Raw genomic sequence first — 21,537 nt, 5'->3', positions numbered from 1 at the left:
TGCATCATGTATGCACTTATAAGCTTGAGTTACATGCACGTGCTTGGCTGAGGGAGAGCGATTGTGTATAAATGAAGAAATGTGGACCTGTTCAAATGTGGGAAGATGTTTGGAGAGATCGTATGTTGGCCATCCTAAATAGATACACAAGGGAAATTCTGACTACCTGTGATTTTCTTTTCTTTTCTTTTCTTTTCTTTTCTTTTATTTTATTTTTATTTTATTTTATTTTATTTTATTTATTTGACAGAGAGACAGCTAGCGAGAGAGGAAACATACGCAGGGGGAGTGGGAGAGGAAGAAGCAGGCTTCCAGTGGAGGAGTCTGATGCGGGGCTCGATCCCGGGACCCTGGGAATCATGCCCTGAGCTGAAAGTAGATGCTTAACGACTGAACCACCCAGGTGCCCCTGGCTACCTGTGATTTTCATCTCAGATACTCAGTCCCACCCTGGTTCTTCCCCCAAAGATGAGACTTCTTTCTACTATCCCCATCTTACAGATGTGGAACTTGAAGCTTAAAAGGGTAAAATAACTGGCTAAAGGTCATGTGGCTACTAGGAGATGGGACTCAGATTTAAACCAAGGGATTCTGACTGCAAAGCTTGTACTCTTGGGTAGGGAGACATGCTGTATACACTCAGAGCTGTGCAACCAGGTGCTGGAGGAAGTTGAGACAGATGGTGCCCACATGAGGAGTAGCTGCAGGAATGAATATGTGGAGTCAGGAGGAAAGAAGCCATAGGCAGTGTGGTAGAACTTTCTTCAAATACTGGGGAAAGAGGAGTCAATGAATGGAAGCTACGGGTAGATGGGTTTTAACTCAATAGAAGGAAAAGTCTTTGTTTTGTTTTAAGATTTATTATCCATTTTGGAGGGAGACAGAGAGAGAGAGAGAGAGAGAGAGAGCTTGAGCAGGAGGGGCAGAGGCAGAGGGAGGAGAAACTCAAGCAGACTCCATGCTAAGTGGGGAGATGGATGTAGGGCTCGATCTCATGACCCTGAGATCATGACCTGAGCTGAAACCGAGTCAGATGCTTAACCGACTGTGCCACCCAGGCGTCCCAAGGAAAAGTCTTTTTAAGATAGACTGTTCAAAGATGACCTGAGCTCTTGGTGGGTGGAGATTCTTATTGGAGGTGCTTGACTTAGATTGTAGGGGAATTTTAATCCTTGGATGAGGTCCTGCTTATTCTGAGTCTCTGACTTAAGCTTTGACCACAGCTGGGCCATTTATCTGTTATCCTAGATTTCCTTGAGCTTTACAAGCCATTTGATGGTATTTTCTTATATGGGCATGGTGATTTTGTTTACACAACTTTATCGAGATATAATTCACATACCATGTAATTCACCCATTTAAAGTGTACAGTTTGGGTGCCTGGGTGGCTTAGTTGGTTAAGCATCTGCCTTCAGCTCAGATCATGATTCCAGGGTCCTGGGAGGGAGTCCCACATCGGACTCCCTGCTCAGCGGGGAGTCTGTTTCTTCCTCTGCGTCCCCCCCTTCCCCACTCATGCAGGTGCTCTCTCTTTCTCTCTCTCTCTCACAAAAATAAATAAAATATTTTAAAAAACTGTACAATTCAGTGTTTTTTTGTTTTGTTTTTGCATATTACATTATTTATAAAATGGTAAAATATGTATAACAAAATTTGTAAAATATTCAGTTGTTGCAATTATTATCAAAGATGAGTATTTTTTCTGTGCCTGGTAACTTGGTCAGGCACTCATTAGAAAGCTGGCTTTGCATTTGATCCAGTTCAGTGCTTGAGAATGCAAAGATACAGAGGTCTGTGCCGGGCTTTCTCCGTGCTTCATAGGATTCCTGAGGTTATTAATCACATCTATGCTAGTGTTCCGTTGGAGGACTTGATCAAACAGCCACAGTTTTAAGTGTTCATACAGGGTGATTGAGCGTGGTAGAATTAGCATAATCCCTGGAATGAAATATGGTGAATCGTCTTTGGGAAGACTATTTCTGCAATGTGTTTTTGCAAGACAAACTACCCTACTACTTAGTGGCTTAAAACAAACATTTATTTACTCATGGTTTTGCAGTTTGGCAGGGCTCAATAGGGACAGCTCATTCCTGGGTCATGTGACATCAACTTGGGTGGCTTGCGAGTGGCTTTACCTCCAAGGTAGAATACTCACACGGCTGGCGAGATGATACTGGATGCTGGCTGTTGTGGTTGAAATCTCAGCAGGGGCTGTTGGTTGGGGGTCTCAGTTTTCTTCCATATGGGTCCATGTGGTTGCTTGGGCTTCCTGATAACATGGTGGCTGGGTTCCAAGATGTACTAAGCGTTGCTTCCTGGTGTTTTTAATGCTTGGGCTCAGAGGTCTCAGAAGGGTACTTTGGCATTTCCTTGGTGGAACAGTCATAGACTCGTCTCAGATTTAAGGGGAGGGAATATAAGATCCACCTTTTGATGGGAGTAGTGGCATTTGCCACTAAGGAGAGGTGAATTTTTTGGGGGCTCCCTTTAGAGACTATCTACCACAAAGAACTACAATAGTCTTTTTTCTTTTTCTTCTCATTCCCACTCCACAGAAGCCTGCTGCTAAGCACAGTATGAGCAGGGAAGAAATCGAAGAAAATTAGATTCTTCCAATGGGAAGAAGTCTGAGAAAAAATATAAAAAATGGGTACTAGGAATACACCGTTTTTAGGGGATTGTGGCTTAAGAAGATGACTTCATAGTCTATTTGTTGAACAGGCAGTTGTGAGAAATCATGCTGATTGTATTTTTCAGGACTTTATTAAAATCTGTACTTCCAGAATCGTTGTGTAAAATTTCCTTATTTTCTGTTACATTTTTCCAGAATAGATTAGAAATTTTAGCAGTTCCACTTTGTAAGAAAAAAAGAGGCAAACAAAATTACTGTGAATATAAGCTGGTTATTCATGGCAAATTTTGAACAATAAAAAGAATTACCTGGATTAAATCTTGAAAACCTTCCGTGACTGTGTACTGAAAAACAAAAGCATTAAGAATTTGGGAAGAGTAACACCCAGTTGTCATTGTCTACCTAATAAGTTTGCATAGTGTTTTAGAAGGCAGTAGTTCATTTAAAGTTGACAGCTTCTAAGGAAGATAATCCTTGCTTTGAAAAATTATTTAAATGTGTTTACTGATGACCTAGTTTTTACTTCTGATCAGAGGTTATAGATTATTCAAGAGATTTTAGAGATCAGTTAAATTAAAAGACAATTTAGATGCAAACGGAAAGGGGCCCACTGGGTAAAAGGAGCCTTTAGACTAATGCTTGCTCCTTTCACCTGCTTGCTGATGAGCCCTCAGAGTCTATGGTTCTATCTCCGCTTCAATTCTGAAAAACTTCTATCACATTTCACAATAAGAGAGCTAGTAGCCGGAGGACTAATTGTTTGCAAATAACATCATCTGCTGTGCATCTTCCTTCCATTGGAGGAATGGCCTTAGAGTGCACAATGAGGCTTCAACTGTTCTCTTCAGGGTGTAAGAGCCTAATTACTGTGGTCTCAGTAGCAGGGGCCGTGTCCAGAGCCTCTCAGATGTTTGCATTCTGCGGTGATGCTCAGGCATCGGTGACATTTGCAAGTGGTTTTATTTTAGCGAGGAAAGGCTCTGGCCTGGCTTGGGGTGTGTGTACCAGGGTGTTCCCGTCCTCGGTCACATGATACTCTTAATGTACCTTAAGGAATGCTGTCAAAATAAATGGTAATTTTTAAAGGCTCTGTGTCACTCATGTAGCCATGATTCTTCATTCACTTAAGAAAACTAGTTTATAAATATGAGAACAAGTATATAGTGTTTTAGCTTAATGAGGCTGTCACTTTGTTGCCATTGCAGTTCTACTCTGGATGATTAAGTGAGGAAGGAAGGAAGGAAGGAAGGAAGGAAGGAAGGAAGAAAGAAAGAAAGAAAGAAAGAAAGAAAGAAAGAAAGAAAGAAGGAAGTTGCTTATATTTAATTCAGTGTGAAAGGCTCTTTTGTTTTAGGTAAATGTAAAATTCTAACGGTAGAAATAAAATTATATCCCAGATATAGATATGATCTGTTTCTTAAAAACTTCCTTGAAGGCTATTTTGGGGCACATGTGGGATGAATTTGGTACAGAGGGTAATAATATTAATAGCTGACACCTGTCTAGCACTACTCTGAACCAGGCACTGTTTTAAGTGGCTTGGATATAGTCATTTAATCAACATAGAAACTCTTTTTTTAAAAAAATCATTCCCATTTCACAGATGGGAAAACTGAGATGCCAAAAAGGTCATAGAAACATGCCCAAAGGCACACAGCTAGTTGCCATCTGAGAGGGGACTTGGTTTGGGCTGCCTGGCTTTGGTGGTTTCTTTACCACTAGGTGACACTCTGTAATCAAAGTAATCTTTTCTGTCTTAGTCTTTTTTTTTTCCCCTTTATTTTAAACTAAGTTTCAGATACTCCATTCTCAAGTTGTCAGTCATTTTGGCCTTATAAAACTTATTTTTTATTGCTCTGATTTTCAGAAAAGCTTCTCTTGTTTAACATTTTTGGTTGATGAAATTAAAAGAAGTCAGCTTTTCAAACAGATTAAACATGTTAATAATAATACGAGACATATTACCCAATCATAGTATGTTAAGAATAAGTTTCAAAGTAGAAACGTAGGTTCCAATATAGTACATTTACCATAAAGTCTAGTGTATGGTACTGTGTCTCATATATTGTTTAGATTGTAGAAATTACAGCCCTTAAAAATTTAAGCATGTTTAAACAAGCACTTAAGTGAATTAACATTTCCTTTCAAAAAAGTATTGTTGATTTTTGCCATATTATAAAACAACAGGCGATTGGAAAATCTGGAAAGTATAATGTAGCATAAACAAAATAACATATAATTCGCCACTCATAGGTAAATAATTCATGTTCGCATTTAGGTACGTTTTTCTTCCAGCCTTCATTCATGTGTTCATTTATTCAGCAATTATTTATTATCTTCTATGAGCCTAGACTTTATTCTAGGCCCAAGGAAAAAAAAGTAGTGACTACAATAATCTGTCCTGCTGTGGAGCTGACGTTTTAGTGGGAGAACAGACAGTAAATAGATAAATGTCAGGTAGGGATAAGTGCTTTGAAGAAATAGGAGGCAGAGGAAGGGACTAGAGATAAACCCAGAGGCTGTTGCTTGGGAGCAGCTGGTCACAAGCGAGGCTGAGTGATGTGAGGAAGGCAGCTTGTACTATCTGGGGAAGAACATCTTCAGGGAGGTGCACTCTGGGTAGGGGCCCTACAGCGGAGCAGGTGTGGGGACCAGCAAGGAAGCCAGTGTGCAGGGAGTATGGTGATCCAGGGGTGCTAGGAAATGATGTGGGACAGGCGGCAGTAAGGGCTTCGCATGGGTGCGATGGAAACCTGGAGGGTTTGGAGCAGAGGGGTGATGTTCTAACAGGATCCCTCTGGCTGTCCTGGTGAGCACAGACTGCAGGGGACAAGGTGATCGGAGGAAGGGTTTGAGGGAATGTGGTGAGAAATGGTTACATTTCGGATGTATTGAAAGGTAGGGCTGACTGGGTTTGAGATGGATTGGATGTGTGGTATGAGATAAAGAGTAGGACAATTGGGTGTTACGCATTGAAATATTACCCTGCTCCAGTTCCTTTGTTGAAGTCCTAACCTCCGGTTTCCCAGAATGTGACCTTCTTTGAGAAAATTGTCCTTGGAGATGTAAGTAGTTAAGAAGAGGTCCTACTGGGGTGGAGGGGATGGCTAATCCAGCATAACTGGTGTCCTTATGAAAGGGCTAATGGGACACAGACACTCAGAAAGGGGACACGTGAAGGCGTGGAGAGTGATAGCAGCTTCTACAAGCCAGGGAATGCCTGAGACTACCAGGAGCAAGGGGAGAAGGAGTGGGATGGATTCTCTCACACCCCTCAGAAGAAACCAAACCCTCCCCCACCTTGATTTCTGACTTCCATCTCCAGAACTGTGAGATGGTGACTTTCTGCTGTTCAGACTACCCACTTTGTGGTGCTTGGTGACAGCCGCCCCAGCAAGTCAGTGCACTTGGTGCGCAACTTGGTGAACGGCAGTGCCTTCTGAGGAGACGAATGCTGTGGAGGAGGCTGTCGTGGAGTTGGGGTGGGGGAGGGGACTCAAGCTATGCTCAGTTTGAGAAGTCTGTTAGATCTCCATGGGAGCTGCCGATGAAGCCGTCGAACATGGAAATCTGGAGTTCACGTAGAAGGCCCAGGCCTAGCTCTAACTTTCCACAGTCTACGTGGAAATCAAAGCTGTGGGACTGGATGAGATCAACAGGAGAAGGGTCCAAAGGACCAAGCAAGCCTTGGGAAATTTCAGCAGAGGTCAGGAAGGGAAGGAAGAGCCAGAGGGAGACTGAGAGAGGGGCTGGCGGCGGGTGACATCTCAGCCAAGGGAAGGGGGTAGTGGGGAAGGAGGGACTCATCCACTATGGCCAGTTCTGCTCTTGGCCAAGAAGGGAGAAAGCCCACTAGACTGGTAGCACAGAGGCCACAGGCAACTCTGACAAGATCCAATTCAGTGGATAGGGAGAGGTGCAAGGCTGACTGGAGTGCCTTCTAGAGCCAGTAGGAGGTTTTTATGTATTTATTTTTTAATTTGGCCTTACATCATTAGCATTAATCCATGCCATTAAAAATGTCTTTGAAACATTGTTTTTTAATGACTTATCCCATTTCATGACTTTTATCCATTTGTTGTTTTATGGGTAGAGATGTTTCTATTTTGTACTACTATAGTGATTGTAATACTGCAGTGGACATATTTGGGTATCAAATTTCCTAGGTTAGGAATAGAAAAACACAAACCAAACAGGCATGAGTGTTTCTAGGTCTTAATCCTAAAGTATGGCCGATTGCTGTACCTGTGGACAATCTTGTTGGCAGCGTGACAGCTGGCTTGTCTCACTGCACACCTCTCTTCCACCTCTTAACTGAGTTGACTAGTGCAGTTAGAGGAGTATGAAGTTACACGGAGGATGATGGGTATTAGTGTTTATTCCTGACCTATAGGATAACGTCTCTCTGCTGGTCACATTAAACCACACCGGATCGGTGTACTGGACACATATATTTAAGAATATCTTGTAATTCTTCCTCACCCTGCTGAACTTGATCTCTAATGGAAAGTTGTTCTGGAGTCAGCAGAATCTATTTCTTTTTGCTTCTTTAAAATCTTTATTTTTTTAAAAGATTTATTTATTTATTTGAGAGAGAGAGAGGGAGAATGAGAAGGGGAGAGGCAGAGAGAGAATCCTCAAGTAGACACCCGCCAAGTGCAGAACCCAATGTGGGTTTCGATCCCAGGACCCTGCGATCATGACCTGAGTGGAAACCAAGAGTCGGATGCCTAACCGACTGGGCCACCCAGACCCCCCTTCATTCTGCTTCTTAATGGCTTTGTGGTAGGTTTCCCTGCTAACATTTGGCACCACACTCCAGGGCCAGGCCTATATGTTACTTACTTCTCTCAGCTTTCAGATCTGATCCTAAGTTCATGATCTCAGGGAGGTCTTTCCTAATACCCTAAATCCCGTATGGGTGGGCCCCCAACTGTGTACCATGCCCTTTTCGATATGCTTATAATAGTGATAATCGCTGCTCCTGTCAGTCTTCTGCCTGGGTCATGAGTTTCACAGGGCAGAGATGACATTGTTCTAGTGTGCCATTCTAGTCACAGGGAATATGACAGTGCCTGGTGCGGAGTGGAATGCAGAATTGCCCCTCAGTATTTGGTTTAGTGAAGGGCCAAGAAGGTGCAAGTCAAACTTGGCAACTGGCCCCGGGGCACATAACAAGGGTGTGGGGTTGGTTCAGACTGCAAAGCCCAGCTTCATCTGCTTCTATCCGTAGGGGAGCTTGGGCAGGGGGATTTTCTCGTTCCTCCAGGAAACAAACTGTTGGAAGAATTCTTTGTATCCTTTGTGGTCCCCTGGATATAATAAATCAACATATTTGTCCTTTACCTAATGAGGGCCCCTCATTTCTCATTCCTTCTATACCTTTTTTTCCAGCACATAACTGTACAGTCATTTTTTTTTTTAATACTTGTCTTTCGTAACTGGCCTCTGATCTCCTTGAGAACAGAAGATTTGTCCCCTCCCTCTTTTTATCCACAGTTCTTGGCACAGCACTAGCCTATAAGGGGGAGGGTCTTAATGTGTGAATGAGTGAAGAAGGATAATGTGATGGGATTAAAACACATTACAGATTTATTACTTAGAAATACGTGGCCTTTAGTCTAATGAACTATAAAGATGTCAATTTTAATCGTACTCTATATGTGCATAATATTTTACAGTCCGTAAAATTCAAGATTTGTCACAAACTTGTATTTATCATACATATGTACTAGCATTAGTGCACAAAATAAAATTATACTGTTAGAGAAGGTGGTTAATAACTAACAATATAACATTTATACACAGTATCAATATTTAAAAAACTTAACAGCACGACATTAAAATTCTAAATTTGAGTGGTTGTAATACCATACTTGACTCAACCTGTAGCTTCTTTTGAATTTTTCATTGGCATAAATAACCCTGCTGTGGGCAGCTGATTTGTGTGTGTGCATAATTATTTCCTTTTTCGACTATTAGAATAAACTTCTAGAAACGAGGCTACTGAAATATTTGAAACCTGTTGTTAAACTGCATTCTAAAAGGCTTAGTTTTATTTTACTACCACCTTTGTGGCACTTTATATTAATACTTTTACATGACTTCCAAAAAACTAGTGAAATATTGTATCTCCCCATTTTTGTTTGTATTTCTTTTGATGAGTTAATTTGGACATTACCCCACAAGTTTATTTACTAATTGCATTTTCTTTTGTCTTCATTGTCTGTTTCTGTCCTTTTTTCCCTTCTCTCTCTCTCTCTCTCTCTTTTCTTTTCCCTCCCAATTTTGGCTATGATTTGTTAAAGACACCTTTTATCCTTTCTATATAAGAGAATTTTCTGAAAAACTTTTTCTGGTTTTTCTCTTCCTTTTGCTATTTTAAACTAAATGTTTACATAGTCTAAACTGTAGATCTTAAACGTTGCTTTCTTTTCTTTTCTCACTGACTTAAAAAAAAAAGTTAAGAAACGTTAATAAAACGGCAGTAATAAGACCAGAAACAGAACCCAGCAAAACTGCTGGTAGTTTTTCATTACATGACTTACAACTTAATTACGTTATATTCCATGAGTGATTTCACAGTTCTTGATGGCATTGGGAGGAGTGTGCTTGGCCTCCGCTGACCACCTATTTTGAATTAAATCACATAGTAACAAGCTACTCCTGCTGAGCTCAGGCTTCCAGAATCTCAGCCTTCCAGAACACAGCTCCTGGGGAATTAGGCAGATGGCGGCTCAGTACTTGACATAAAAGCATTAAACTCCTGAAAAAAGCCAGGAAATTCTGCACACAACCTTTGTGACTTGTATTCTGTGTAATTTGTGCTGACTGCACAGCCATCTGACTGTCTGCTTGGGTAAGTTGTCACTTGAGATTGAGAGTAGATGACAAAAGCCAACAGAATAGGAAAGAGTGGAGAGAAAGCCCGTGCTACTTGGCAGCCTGACTTGGAAAAAGGACCTGAATGCACGCACGTGCGGGCACAACACACACACACACACACACACACACACTCACCCCTGAGGTACTTCACGTGGGTGTTCGTAATGATTAAAACCCACAATGGTTAGTATATAATGTTGGTGCTTGGTTCACCTATGCAGAAAATTCGGTGATGGGGAATTCTTCATTATTCCATGAGGCTGGATAGAAAAGGCATCGGGATGTTATGCTAATATTTTTCATTCTTGAGGGATTTGGAGGAAGCTGACCCGGAGACATTTGCAAGGCAAGCACAGCATTTATTTGGGTTTGGTGCAAGGAGCAGACAGAGTTAGACTAAAATGTGTGACCTCATGCTATGTTTCTTGTGATCTGATATCACTTAGTGTTATTGAATAACTTCAAAGGGCAGCTGGGAATTACTGTGAAGACACACACAGCAAAGCCATTTCTCACCTGCTGTCTCTGATCACAGAAGACACAGTTAGACTCACATTTCTCTGCGGGACACACGCAGTAGACATGCTACAACTTGTTTGGAGAGAAAAGCAAGGGGCAGAGAGTCACCCTGTTAGCCCTGTGTGGGCTGGGACAAGTTTTAAATATAACTAAGAGCTACTTTTTTAGAATTAAAAGCAGTAGAGGTTGAGCTTCAGGGCATGGGTTATTTCCTAAAAATATAATCATCGAACTTTTAAAGAACATTAGGATCAGCTTGTCAACTGGAGTAGGAATCAAATGTGGAAGAAATGGGAGAGTATTTGTTTTAGGTAAAATTTGAGAATTGATTTCAGATGGTGAAAAGGTGTTTTCAGAAGACTGGTCTGGCCTCCAGGATAGAGTAAGATTTTGTTGTATATCCTTTTCACCCATGTCTTAATGTCAGCTTTCTGCAAGTCTAGGATTTGCAGACTTGAGTTCATCATTGTCATGGGGGCAATTTCTGACACTGACCTGCCTCATCCTCCTTAGCACCCCCCTTCACCCTCTGCTTAAGGAACTGGTTTTAACTGCCTTCAATTCTTAATTGCCTTTTGTGGCATTGTTTTTTAAAACTTACTTTGATTTTGAAAAATAGGACAATATTCAGAAAAGTACGGAGGGTTACGCACAGCTAATATGGGTAGGCTTGTTATCCTATTTGCTACCCATCTTTCCTTTACGAAAAAAATTCCAGTAGAGTGATTTATTTTCTTCTCTAGTATTGTTCTAGAGGTGATCACTGTCATGAATTTAGTGTGAATCTAGTACATTTTTATGCGTTTGTTGATTTCATATGTCTATAAAAATGACCTGTAGTTTATATATTTAAAAAATTGCATGGACGGTTATTATCATATAAAGAACAGTATCATAAAGTAGCGTCATGTAATGTACTTTCTTGGTAAATGTTATTTTTAGGATCCCTTGTGGATCATGATTTTAACTGCTGTATGGTATTTCATTTCATGAATATACCACAGTTTATCAATGCCAGTATTTTCCAGCTGTTCCTGGTATACAGTGAAAATTCCTTGAGTACATGACAGCCTAGAAGTGTAATTGCTAGCTCTTAAGGTTTTCACATTAGAACCTTACTAAATATTGCCAAATTGCTTTTCACAGAGGTGAGTATAAAATAACCTGCGAGCAGTCTCTGAGAGTTCCCATCTCCCTATATCTTTGCTAACGCTGGCTGGTAACAGACTTACACCAGTTTCTTGGCTATAGAACTGCATCTCAATGTTGTTTTGATTTGCAGTTCTCAGATAATTGAATATCTTTTCACATTTTTTGCCACTCCCATTTCATCATTTGTGAATAACCAATTCAGCTCTTTTGTCTGTTTTTTTTTTCTTTTGATTTTTAGGAATTCTTGATATATCTGGTTATAATTCTTTGTTAAAGCTATTGCAAGAGTCTTCTCTTTGTCATTTGTCTTTTAATTTTGTATATAGTGTCTTTTTTTTTTTTTTAAGATTTTATTTATTTATTTGACAGAGAGAGAGACAGCCAGCGAGAGAGGGAACACAAGCAGGGGGAGTGGGAGAGGAAGAAGCAGGCTCCTAGCAGAGGAGCCTGATGTGGGGCTCGATCCCAAAATGCCGGGATCACGCCCTGAGCCGAAGGCAGACGCTTAACCGTTGTGCCACCCAGGCGCCCCTATATAGTGTCTTTTAAATTATGATCTAGTCAGGTTTGGGGCACCTGGGTGACTTACTTGGTTAAGTATCTGACTCTTAATTTTCGCTCAGGTCATAATCTCAGGGTTGTGAGATTGAGTCCCACATTGGGCTCTGGACTGGGCACAGAGTCTGCTTAATTTTCTCTCTCTCTGGATATAATCAAGTTCATCAATCCTTTTTTGATTTTTACTTACTCTTTCAGATTTGAGAAATTCTTCCTTACCCCAGATCATGAAGAGATTGTCCCATTTTTGTCTAAAGTTTTTAAAGATCTTAAATGTATATTCTTATGTGGATAGGGCTCAGATTTTAATTCTTTTAGATGAATGTCTGTTTCCCAACACCATTAAATAGTCTGTTGTTTCCCTACAGATTTGTTTTCTCCATCACGTTGCAAGATTCCATGTTTTTTTTTAATTCTTTTTTTTAATGTTTTTTTATTATATTATGTTAGTCATCAAGATTCCCTGTTTTAGTCTGTTTCTAAGCTTTATGTTACATCATATTGATCTGTTTCTCTCTGAACCAGTTCCGCATTATCACTTACAGTAGTTTGTAGAATCTTTTCGATTATTTACATAGACGTTTACTTAAATTGAAAATAATGATAAACTTGTCTCTTCCTTCTAGGTCCTTAGACCTTTTATTTCTTTTTCTTCTTTTGTCCTGTTGGCTGGAACCTGCAATACCACGTCCACTATTTGTTATTGTGGGCATTTGGACTCTATGTTTCCAACTTTGATAGGAATGCTTGTACAGTTTCCTCCTAGTATTTGCTGTAGGTTTTGGTATGCTGTTTGTTGTGGGATTTGGTGGAGGTACTGTTTACCAGAACAAGGAAATCCCCTTGTATTCCTAGTTAGCTAACAGTTTCTTTTGTTATTAGGAGTAGTGATGAATTTTATTGGAAGGTTTTCTGCATTCACTGAGATAAGTTCTCATTTAATTTTTTAACATGGGGAATTCCATAGACGGATTTGCTGACATTAAAGCCATCCTATATTTTTGGAATTCTACTTGGTCTTCTCTTTTTGAAATATTAATATATTTTTTAAAGATTTTATTTACTTATGTGACAGAGAGACAGCCAGCGAGAGAGGGAACACAGCAGGGGAGTGGGAGAGGAAGAAGCAGGCTCCCAGCAGAGAAGCCCAATGTGGGACTCGATCCCGGGACACCGGGATCACGCCCTGAGTCGAAGGCAGACGCTTAACGACTGCGCTACCCAGGCGCCCCAAAATATTAATATTTTATTTAGGTATTTCGTATCTGTGTTCTTAACTGATTTGTATGTTAGTTTTCTTTTGTGTACTGTTCTTGCCTGATTTTGACATTGATAGATCTTGCTATCCTCTTTATTTTTTTTTTAATTTAAATTTTAGTTAAACTACAGTGCAATATTGGTTTCTGAAGTAGAATTCAGTGACCGATTACTTAAGTACAATACCCAGTGCTCATCACATCAAATGTCTTAATACCCATCATCTGTCTAGCCCACCATCCCACCTACCTCCCTTGCTGTCCTCTTTAAAGGAGTTTAATTCTGGGAACTCCGCTAAATGTCCTGACTCTGGTGGCGGAAGGCTTGGGAATTTGCACCATCCAGGTCCTGGCCTCCTGGTGTTCTGCCCTATGCCTGTACAGCTTAGGATCAGGTGAAGGCCCAGGGGACAGTCTGTAGATCTCGGAAGTATCTCTGTGTGCATGTATTTCACAGAAGCTCTTTTTTGTTTCTGTTGCATTTGAACTTTTTTTTTTTTAAGATTTTATTTATTTATTTATTTGACAGAGAGACAACCAGTGAGAGAGGGAACACAAGCAGGGGGAGTGGGAGAGGAAGAAGCAGGCTCCCAGTGGAGGAGCCTGATGTGGGGCTCGATCCCAGAACGCCGGGATCACGCCCTGAGCGAAGGCAGATGCCTAACGACTGCGCCACCCAGGCACCCCTGCATTTGAACTTCTGAGGCTCATCCCCTTAACTTGCTTTTCCACTGGAAGCTTAGTAACTTATCACAGCTCCTACTGTGATGTTCTTTTCTGTTAGTCCTTGACTGGCTTGTTTCAGAGTGTCATATCCCTTCAGAGTCCTTCTGAAACACATCGAGTCTGGGTTTCTGAAATGGTTTCTTTAACAGCATATTGTTTGTTTATATTTATTTATTTTTAAGATTTTATTTGAGAGAGAGCACGAGCATGTGCGCCCAAATAGGGGGGAGGGGCAGAGGGAGAAGGAGAAGCAGACTCCCCGCTGATCAGGGAGCCCAACATGGGACTTGATCCCAGGACCCTGAGATCATGACCCGAGCTGAAGGCAGACACTTAACTGACTGAGCCACCCAGGCCCCTGTAACAGCATATTGTTTAATGTCACCTCAGATCTTATACATTAGCAGAGTATATTTTAATACTAATTTTTGTTTAAAAACATCTTTGAAGGATCGGAGATTTGATCAAAGATGCAACATGCAGATGAAGTCTGGAGGTGTAGATGTTATGATGTAATGGACGAGGAGCCCACTGATTATATTCCTTTTACAGATGTCCTCAAATCCCAGCATCCTTTGGAAAGGAGTGGCCCTGCTTTCACACCAGTTAGTTGACCAAGATGAAGTTGCAGCTGCTGTCCTAGGCTAAGAAAGTTTCACATGAGCCAATTAACAGTTGATAATGTAGTTTGAGAAATGAGAGAACTTGCTGAGAGATGATTGATGACGTGTGGCAGTACGTGGGGACTGTGGTAGGAATGGTGAGAGGGGATGGGAGTTTGGGTGATGAAGAGATTATGGTAGGGGTGGGCAGGCATTTGGGAAGGCCTTCATAGAGAAGGAGGAGGTTTCCATGAGCAAGAGCTTGAAGGGCCTGTGTTTCAGGACAGGGCACCGTGTGCAGAGACAAGGCGTGACGGGCTTCTGCACAGATGGGCCAGGGGCAATGAGGGTGGAAAGGGGGTTGGGGGCAGGTGTAGAGGTCTTAAATATATCTCATAGGCAGCTAACATGTGCTGAAAGCTTTTGAATGAAGGAGGAAAAATCCAAAGAGATGCATTTTATGAAACCCAGTCTGTCAGCACGTCTGGATTAGGATTTTGTTCAAGTTTGGTTGCACGTTGCAATCACCTGGAGACTTTAAAAAAACAAAACGCAAAAACCAGAACTGATGTCTGAGCCCTTCCCCCAGAGATTCTGATTCAGAGTCTGGCGTTAGCTTTGGGTTTTGAGAGTTTTAAAAGCTCCCCAGGTGATTCTAATGTGCAGCAAAGGCTGAGAACCGAGGCCCAACCCGCTGATAAGATCTTGATGTTGTGTTTACTCATTGTGTTGAACCACTTCTGGCTGGGCAAATGCAGAATCAACTGGTGGAAAAGTATTTTTAAAGTGCTTCTGTAACGTTTATTTATAATATTCCACATACTTTAGTGCCTTGGTTAGAATAACCGTTTTGTCATAAGCGCCTACGAATTTTAACACTGGAAGTAGATAGTGACAGACCTTTGGAAGGGACCCGTAATCATCTTGGGAATTTGGTCACATGGAAAGTTAAAAAATTTTTTTTTATGCATTAAAAAGACAAGGGCAGCAACATAAAACAAACACATTTATCACAGCAAGAATTCAATACAATAAATGCAACTATAGTGTGAAAACATCAAATTTGCCATTATAAAAATATAAATCCTAATGTATGGAATTGCTGAATTGCTGTATTGTACACCTGAAACTAATATAACACTGTATGTTAATGGTAGTGGAAATGGAAAAAAAAAATCCTCAAAAATTTGCTGGTGGAAGAGTGCCAGTTGACAAACACTGTATGTCAGTGGTTTTCAAACTCGAGTCTGCATTTGACTCATCTAGAGGGCAGTCACACTGTTGGGCTGCAGTTTCAGCTTTAGCAGGCCTGGGGCGGCCCGAGAACATGCATTTCTAAAGTGCTTCTGCGTAATGCTGCTGCTGGTCCAGGCACCACGCTTTGGGAAGCGAGAACCACGACAGGGTGAGGTTCCTCCAATTTCCGAGGAAAATGGCTTGATAAAATGTGGTTGCAGGACATGAGTTTTGCTTTTCTTTTCATGTCCAGTGAGGGGCTTATCTTGGGAATTAGGGACTCTTTTCCCCTCAACCCCCTGTGCCAGGTCAAGCCAGCCTGTCCTGTCTCGTGCTTCAGAGAGCTGCCGCCAGAGCCTTCCTGGGGTGGGTGGAAGAGAACGTGTCTACTCATTCTCCTTATTGTTCTTTCCACATTTACTGCAGAAGGGTGATAGTGTATCCAGTCATACTACTAGATAGCATGTTCTTTCTCTTACAGTAGAAAATGTTTGTAAGTTTGTTTAAAACTCTTTCCCTGCCTCCCACACACATTATACCAAATTTGAAGAGTTAAAAAATCTCTACCCTTTTACACTTCTGGTCCATCCATGTCCTCCTAAAGGCAGGTTCTTGTATGTTCTCAGTGGTATTTTGGAAGATTTCATGATTGGCCCTTATCTAGGTACCAACTTTTGTAACCTGCTCCGTGCAGCCTCCCTGGTAGTTTAGGGGATGTTTGCAGTACACCTTGGGAGGGAGGAGAAGTAGAAATCATTCTCAGATGTTAAAATGAAACATGTTTCTAATTGAAAGCATGAAGAGAATGTATACATGAAAGTGCCTGGGGGGTGATCTCTGGCACAGGCTCAGCTTTGAAAACCCAGTCCTGTTCTCCCTCGTGGCCACTTCTGTTCTCTCTGGGTGGAGCCCATTTCCATTCCTGTGACATTCCATAAATAACCATGGCCGAGTAGGGACCCAGTGATCATCAGTTGGCCAAGAAAATGCTGATAAATTAGAATCCTGAACCCTGGAACTGCATAGTTTTGGGCTTTGAATTCTAGAAGCCTAATTTGGTAAGAGCTCTTAGGGACCATTTTAGAGAAAGCAGTTACTGCCCTCCTCCTGCCCCAAACATGTACAGGTGCAGAGACCAAGGTTACATAACTTACCCCAGGGTCACCAAGGGAGCTGGCTGCATTTTTCTTTGCTTTTTAAGAATCCTTTCCCACTTTTGGAAAACTTGTCAGCCTAGTATTCTGACACTTGACGGTCATTTCTTACCATTAGTTGCTGTAACTAACAGGAATCATATTGTAGGAAGATGGGAGAAGTGTCTTCTCTCTTTTATAGAAGATCGGGAGGTTGAAAGGCTTTTAGGTCTTGGTGATTTGGCTTATCCATAACTGAGCCTCCTCTGGTTCGTATCCCTCATCTATTTTGTAAATGTTTATGGACTGAATCTGGCATTGAATTTTATGGGAGATTTAGTAGTGTAATCTGCCCGAGGACCAAGAGTTGAAGTCAAAAGTGGACTGATAACAAAATCAGTGGGCGTAAATCAATGCATTTGGACAAATAAAGCAGAAACTGAAGGAATCCTGTCCGCCAGCCTATAACATCATATAACCTAAAAAAATTTAAGTCCATACTCTCTAAACTCCTCTGGTATCTTGCCTATGATGAAATCCACTTACCTTACCCATGGCCCATAGCCCTGCCGACTAAAACTCTGGCTGCAAGTCTGTTGATTCAGAGTACATGCATCCTATCAAATAGGAGATAAAGAGCTCGTTTCTTTTTGGTTGCCATTCATTATAACATTAGGAATGGTGTACAGGGCACCGGCTTTTTTTTTTTTTTTTTAAAGATTATTTATTTACTTGACAGTCAGTGAGAGAGGGAACACAGCAGGGGGAGTGGGAGAGGAAGAAGCAGGCTCATAGCGGAGGAGCCTGATGCGGGGCTCGATCCCAGAACGCCGGGATCACGCCCTGAGCTGAAGGCAGACGCTTAACGACTGTGCCACCCAGGCGCCCCAGGGCACCGGCTTTTAAAAACATAATTATAAACGTGCATATTGGCTGCTTCTCAATCTGTGCATCCTTCTGTCCTGTAAAAACAAAAAGGTGGGTTGAACTACATTTCTCAGGCACTCCACGCTCTGATAGCTTATGCTAGATGACGTCTGTCCTGCTTTTTGGGGTTTGAGATGGGACTTGGGCTTTCTTTTGCCGAGTCTTATTTGGATACCTAAAATTTAAACTTGAGCCACAGAGCACAGTTTAAAAAGAAGGGCAAAGCCTTTTCTTAAGTTTTTCCTTTGTTTCTGATGCATTTCTGAGAGGCACTTTAATAAAGTGGTTAAGAATATTGATGTTGCAGCCAGTTCACTTGGATTCAATTCCCAGCTCTTCTATTTACTCATAATTGTGTGACCTTTGGCAAGTTACATAACCCCTGTGTCTGTTTCTTCATCAGTAAAATAGGCAAAATAAAACATCTACTTAGAGCGGTTGCTGGGAGATTAAATTTGTTGATATCTCATTAGAACAGTCCCTGGCACCTAAGAAGCCATTAATAAATATTGGCTATCATCATCGCCATCATTGTTATTGCCATCATTTTTTAAAATTATTTTTTATTATTTTTACTTTTTAGAGATAGTGTGAGCGGTGGGGTGTGGAGGGGCAGAGGGAGAGAGAAGGAGAACCTTAAGAAGGCTCCACATCCAGTGTGGAGCCTGACTCGGGGCTCGATCTCACGGCCCTGAGAGCATGACCTGAGCCAAAACCAAGAGTTGGATGCTTAACGGACCAGGCCACCCAGGTGCCCCTCTATCATGTTTTTAAATACAGTTTCATTTTGGGGGGGCGGAATCCTGGTGCTAATGTGAAGGCTTTGGAAGAATTTGTAAAGTCTACAATGCTTTTCTTCAAAGTCATGTCTTCTGTTGTCTTTCTGCAGCAAGCTGTGTCCCACCGTGCCAGAATGGAGGGATGTGTCTCCGGCCTCAACTCTGTGTGTGCAAACCAGGGACCAAGGGCAAAGCCTGTGAGACCACAGCTGCCCAAGACACCTTGTCACCAGGCTTTGGAGGGCAGAGTCCTGGGGCTGCTGCCTCCTGGGCCCCTCCTGAGCAAGCAGCAAAACACACTTCATTGAAGAAGACAGACAGTCTACCAAGAGTCAGTCCCGTGGCCCAGATGACCTTGACCCTCAAGCCGAAGCCTTCAGTAGGACTCTCCCAGCAGATTCATTCTCAGTGAGTGTTTTCAGCTTGCCTCTACTCAGGAGCACCTTAATTATTGTCCTGGATGCATTGCTTTCAGTCACTCTGCTTTTCCCGCACAATTTGCTGAAATCACTTGGGTAATGATGTCTTTTCTTTCCTTCAGGTTTTACATGTTATGCTTACACATCAGGTCTCTTAAACATATTTGGTATGCGTGTTTAGCCTCTGCAGGGAAGATTGACCATAAGTATAAACCGAAGCATGAGAGAGGACTAGGAGAATCAGGATGGGGTGGGAATAAGAAAGGTAGCTGTTTGGGGTCCAGTTGTGAGTAAAAAAATTCTTCTTTTTGGGAGGGGGGAGGTGTCGAGTTTTGAAATAATTTAAGAAGAGAAACCAGGAAATTTGCAGAGATACATGGAAATGACAGGAACTCTGCTCTGCACAGAGAAGGTATTCAAGGGAGCGGGAGCCCTGGGAAAGAGCGTTTCTCAGCCTCGGTAGCAGGTTAAGTGTCTCTTCTATTAACACCATGTTTACCTCCCAGTTGCCACCCACGTCCATTTTTGGTGAATGAGCTTGTGTTCTATTTATGGGAACCTGGTTTTTTCTTAGCGTTTGGAAGTAAGTGCCATTCTGAACACAATGAGGACTCCTGGACAAGACTGCTTATCCCTTCGTTCTCTGAGCGGCCCGAGGAGCAGCTCCTCGGCTGCACAGCATCCTGACGCCCATTGTTTCCTTTTAATTAGCTGCTCGACATGGATAACAAGATGCGGAATGTACTGCAACTCTCACTTGTCATTTGTCTAGGAATGTAAAATACAGGAAGTTCTCCACTTGAAAATGGGCTCGACCCAGCGGTTCATTTGTAAGTCACTTGCTGGGAATTTGGAATACTTTTCCCCCCTAGAGACAGCTTCCACATGGTGATTAGTATCCAGGCAGCCCACAGAAGTTATTTAATCTGCTAGTATAGATGAAATTACCCTAATTTATACTTTCCCTTCGAGTAGGCCACCTACTGTCCCTGCTGAGTGGGGTCCTCATACTTTTTCCTCTCTCTTCTTATTCCCTCCTCACCGCTCTTCTTTCTGTTTTTCTTTCATTTTTCTCTCCTTTCTTCTTGTCCTTCAGTTCTACCATGGTAACTAGATTTGGGGGGCTAGTTTGAAATCTAACCACTTTGCTCGCATTTCTGTGGGAGAACACATCCTGCAACCCGCAGCAAGAAGGATCGGTAGTTTCTGTGATTCCGCAGTCACGGCTTACTGTATGTCAGGGACTCTTCCAAGTGCTTTGCCTGTATTCTTAATTTACAACTCACAGTGACCCCATAAGGTGGTACTGTGATTAACCCCATTTTACAGATATGGAAACTGAGGCTGCAGAGTGGTTATGTAATTTGGTCAAGGTCACACACTTAATAAGTGAATAATATTAACAAATGTTAGGCTTTAAATAGAGGCAGTTAGGATTCAGCCTCCATGCCCTGAAGTAGAGGGCGACAACTTTTTCTGTAAAGGGCCAGGTAATAAATATTTTCAGCTTTGTGAGACATGGTTTCTGTTGTAGCTTCTCAACTCTTTTGTTGTAGCACAAAAGCAGCCAGGATGACGCATAAACGAACGTGTGTGACTGATCCAATAAAACTTTATTGACGGACACTGAAATTTGAATTGTGTATAAATTTCACATGTCACCCAATATTCTTCTTTTGGTTTTTTTTTCCCCTCTCCACCATTAAAAAAAGGTAAGAATATAAAAGTTCTTAGCTTGTGGGTCATACCAAAACAGGCTGTGGGCCAGCTTTGGGCTATGAGCTGTAATTTGCTGACCCTTTCTCTAAAAGATAGTGGTGCATTTTTGGGCCAGAACGTGAATGTAACTGTGTGTCCTTGAAATGATACAAAGCTTTGATGCTATCCTAGCTAGACAGCTCTCTTCCAGCATTGTTCTGAATCTTAAAAACAAAGAACAATTCCGTGTTGAACCGTGCCTTGGCAATCAAGAGTCAGGTTACTGTGCATTGCAATTATTTTTTTCTTGCATTACTACTTACATAAACTGTGAAGTAATTTACAAGCGATACCATTCATCTTGAATATCACCCTCTACTGTTACAATTTGACCCTCTGTCATGTGTATATATAGATTGTTAGTAAGAACCATATGTCAGAAGTCAGATAAAGGAGGAACTTTTTCTTTTTTTGGTAGCAGCAGTATAATTTAGACAAGAATGTTGTGAGTCAAAGAGGTGGCTAAGGTTTCAGCTCAAACATGGCTTTGGAAAAATAAGTCAGGAGATAAATTTGCTTCAGAGGCTTCATCTGCTGAATGAAGACACTTCTTACCATGGCATTGTTACAGGGCGTGTGTATGTGGGTGTGCCTGCAGCGTGCTTTTGGGTAAGGAGATGAGATAGTCTGAGGCACTAACAATTCTGACAATCTCTTAATAAACTTTTATAGGTTCCCCTGTTAGCTGGGCGCTGGCAAGGAATACTAAGATGTACAAGATCCAGTTCTGCTTTTAAGGAGGTTTTGAAATGATGATGGGCTTTAACTTGTGAGGGACTCAAAGGCAGGGGTGCAGTTGCCCACAGATGATTTTAGGTAATGATCTAATCACCTCAAACCCTGGTTAATCAAACCGCCAAAGAACACCTATGATAGGAACACCAAAAATGGCTACTTTTGGGAGATGTAACAATTCTTAAGTTACCTTTTTTTAAGATTGCCTACTTTAGGGGGT

At 41.7% G+C, this 21,537-nt stretch overlaps 1 protein-coding gene across 5 annotated transcripts in view; it reads left to right on the top strand.

Moving 5' to 3' along the window:
* LTBP1 (latent transforming growth factor beta binding protein 1) overlaps positions 1 to 21,537 on the top strand; it is a 403,697-nt gene that overhangs the window by 24,289 nt on the left and 357,871 nt on the right. For all 5 annotated transcript variants that reach the window (XM_045809100.2, XM_045809101.2, XM_045809099.2 and 2 more), the window contains exon 3: positions 18,516 to 18,813. In XM_045809100.2, the coding sequence (XP_045665056.2) occupies positions 18,516 to 18,813 (298 nt within the window). The remainder of the gene's footprint in view (positions 1 to 18,515; positions 18,814 to 21,537) is intronic.

Source organism: Ursus americanus, chromosome 7 (assembly GCF_024610735.1).
Source record: "Ursus americanus isolate L20-20 chromosome 7, mUrsAme1.1.p, whole genome shotgun sequence".
Classification (NCBI taxonomy): Eukaryota; Metazoa; Chordata; class Mammalia; order Carnivora; family Ursidae; genus Ursus; species Ursus americanus.
This window is presented reverse-complemented; position numbering and strand designations above follow the sequence as displayed.